General features: G+C 69.9%; 1 protein-coding gene across 3 annotated transcripts in view; it reads right to left on the reverse strand.

Moving 5' to 3' along the window:
• Positions 1-692, reverse strand: part of Simc1 (SUMO interacting motifs containing 1) — a 70,155-nt gene extending 69,463 nt beyond the window's left edge. Inside the window, exon 1 of one of the 3 annotated variants that reach the window (XM_017801731.2) lies at positions 287-692. In XM_017801731.2, the coding sequence (XP_017657220.1) occupies positions 287-415 (129 nt within the window). In that variant the 5' untranslated portion in view covers positions 416-692. The remainder of the gene's footprint in view (positions 1-286) is intronic. The other 2 variants (XM_008847331.3, XM_029570527.1) reach the window with 2 other exon arrangements.
• Between the last annotated feature and the right edge of the window lie 319 nt (positions 693-1,011).

Genomic DNA, 1,011 nt, shown 5'->3' on the forward strand with positions numbered 1-1,011 from the left:
CCGGGACCCCCCCCCCCGTCGCGGCCGCTGGCAGCCCGCACCGCGCAGGGTGTCCCCCATGTGTGCGGCCAGCTCGGCGGCGCAGCCCCGGGGGATTCAGAGCCGACGAGCCCGAGGCCTGCCGTCCTGCCCTGCGCCGCCTTGAGGCCCGAGGCCGCCGGGCGGCAAGGCGGGAAGCCGCTAGCTGCGGCGGGGAACGGGCCGAGCGAGGGTCGCGACGCCCAGGCCCCGCGGAGGCGCACGGTCGACCCCGTGAGGCGTGGCGAGCGGCGGCTGGCTCACTTACCACTGTCCGGCGGGGCAGCGCACCGGGGGTCCGCGACAGGGCCCGGCGCAGCCTCCGCGCCCGGCCCGAGCGGGTCCCTGCCGAGCTTTCGGAGCCGCTGTCGTCGGAGATCACGATGAAGTCCTCCATGGCTACGGGCCCGCGTGAGCCACGCGCGAGGGGCCGGCCACCCCAGGCAAGGGCCTCGCTTCCCGCTGCTGAGGCGGCCGCGGCAACGGCAACACTCCGCCGGCCCCACCCCTTCCCAGGGCCCTCCCCCAGAGCCCGCCCGAGCTCCGCCCACCGGCGGACAGCCGCCAAAGGGTCAGGGCCACCGTCGCTGTGCCCTGGAGGCCGCTCGGTCCTCCTTTCCCACCGAGGAGGGGAAGAGGGCGAGGAAGGTAGGAAGGAGAGAACAGAGAGGCTAGGCCTGTGCTGGGGCGGGTGTGGGTGACGCTGCGGTCGAGGGAGTTTCCACAACTGCCTTCAACTGATGACAGTGTGCTGTGGGGTGGGACCAGCCGCTGGAGGTGTGAGGAGGGCCGATTGGGAGATCCACACTTGGCCTCCAACAGAACAGATTGACAGGATTCAGTGGCTTCCAACTGGCAGGCAAGGATAGCGAGGCCCTGAGTGACCTAGGTAGGTAACTGGTGTCTCATTGATTGGGACAGGGTCAAGTGAAGTGGCTTCTGGCTGAGGTGGGGGAGAGATCACACTTCTATGTATGTGCAAATAGGGTCATA

Source organism: Nannospalax galili, unplaced genomic scaffold, assembly GCF_000622305.1.
Source record: "Nannospalax galili isolate Female #2095 unplaced genomic scaffold, S.galili_v1.0 scaffold762, whole genome shotgun sequence".
Taxonomy (NCBI): domain Eukaryota; kingdom Metazoa; phylum Chordata; class Mammalia; order Rodentia; family Spalacidae; genus Nannospalax; species Nannospalax galili.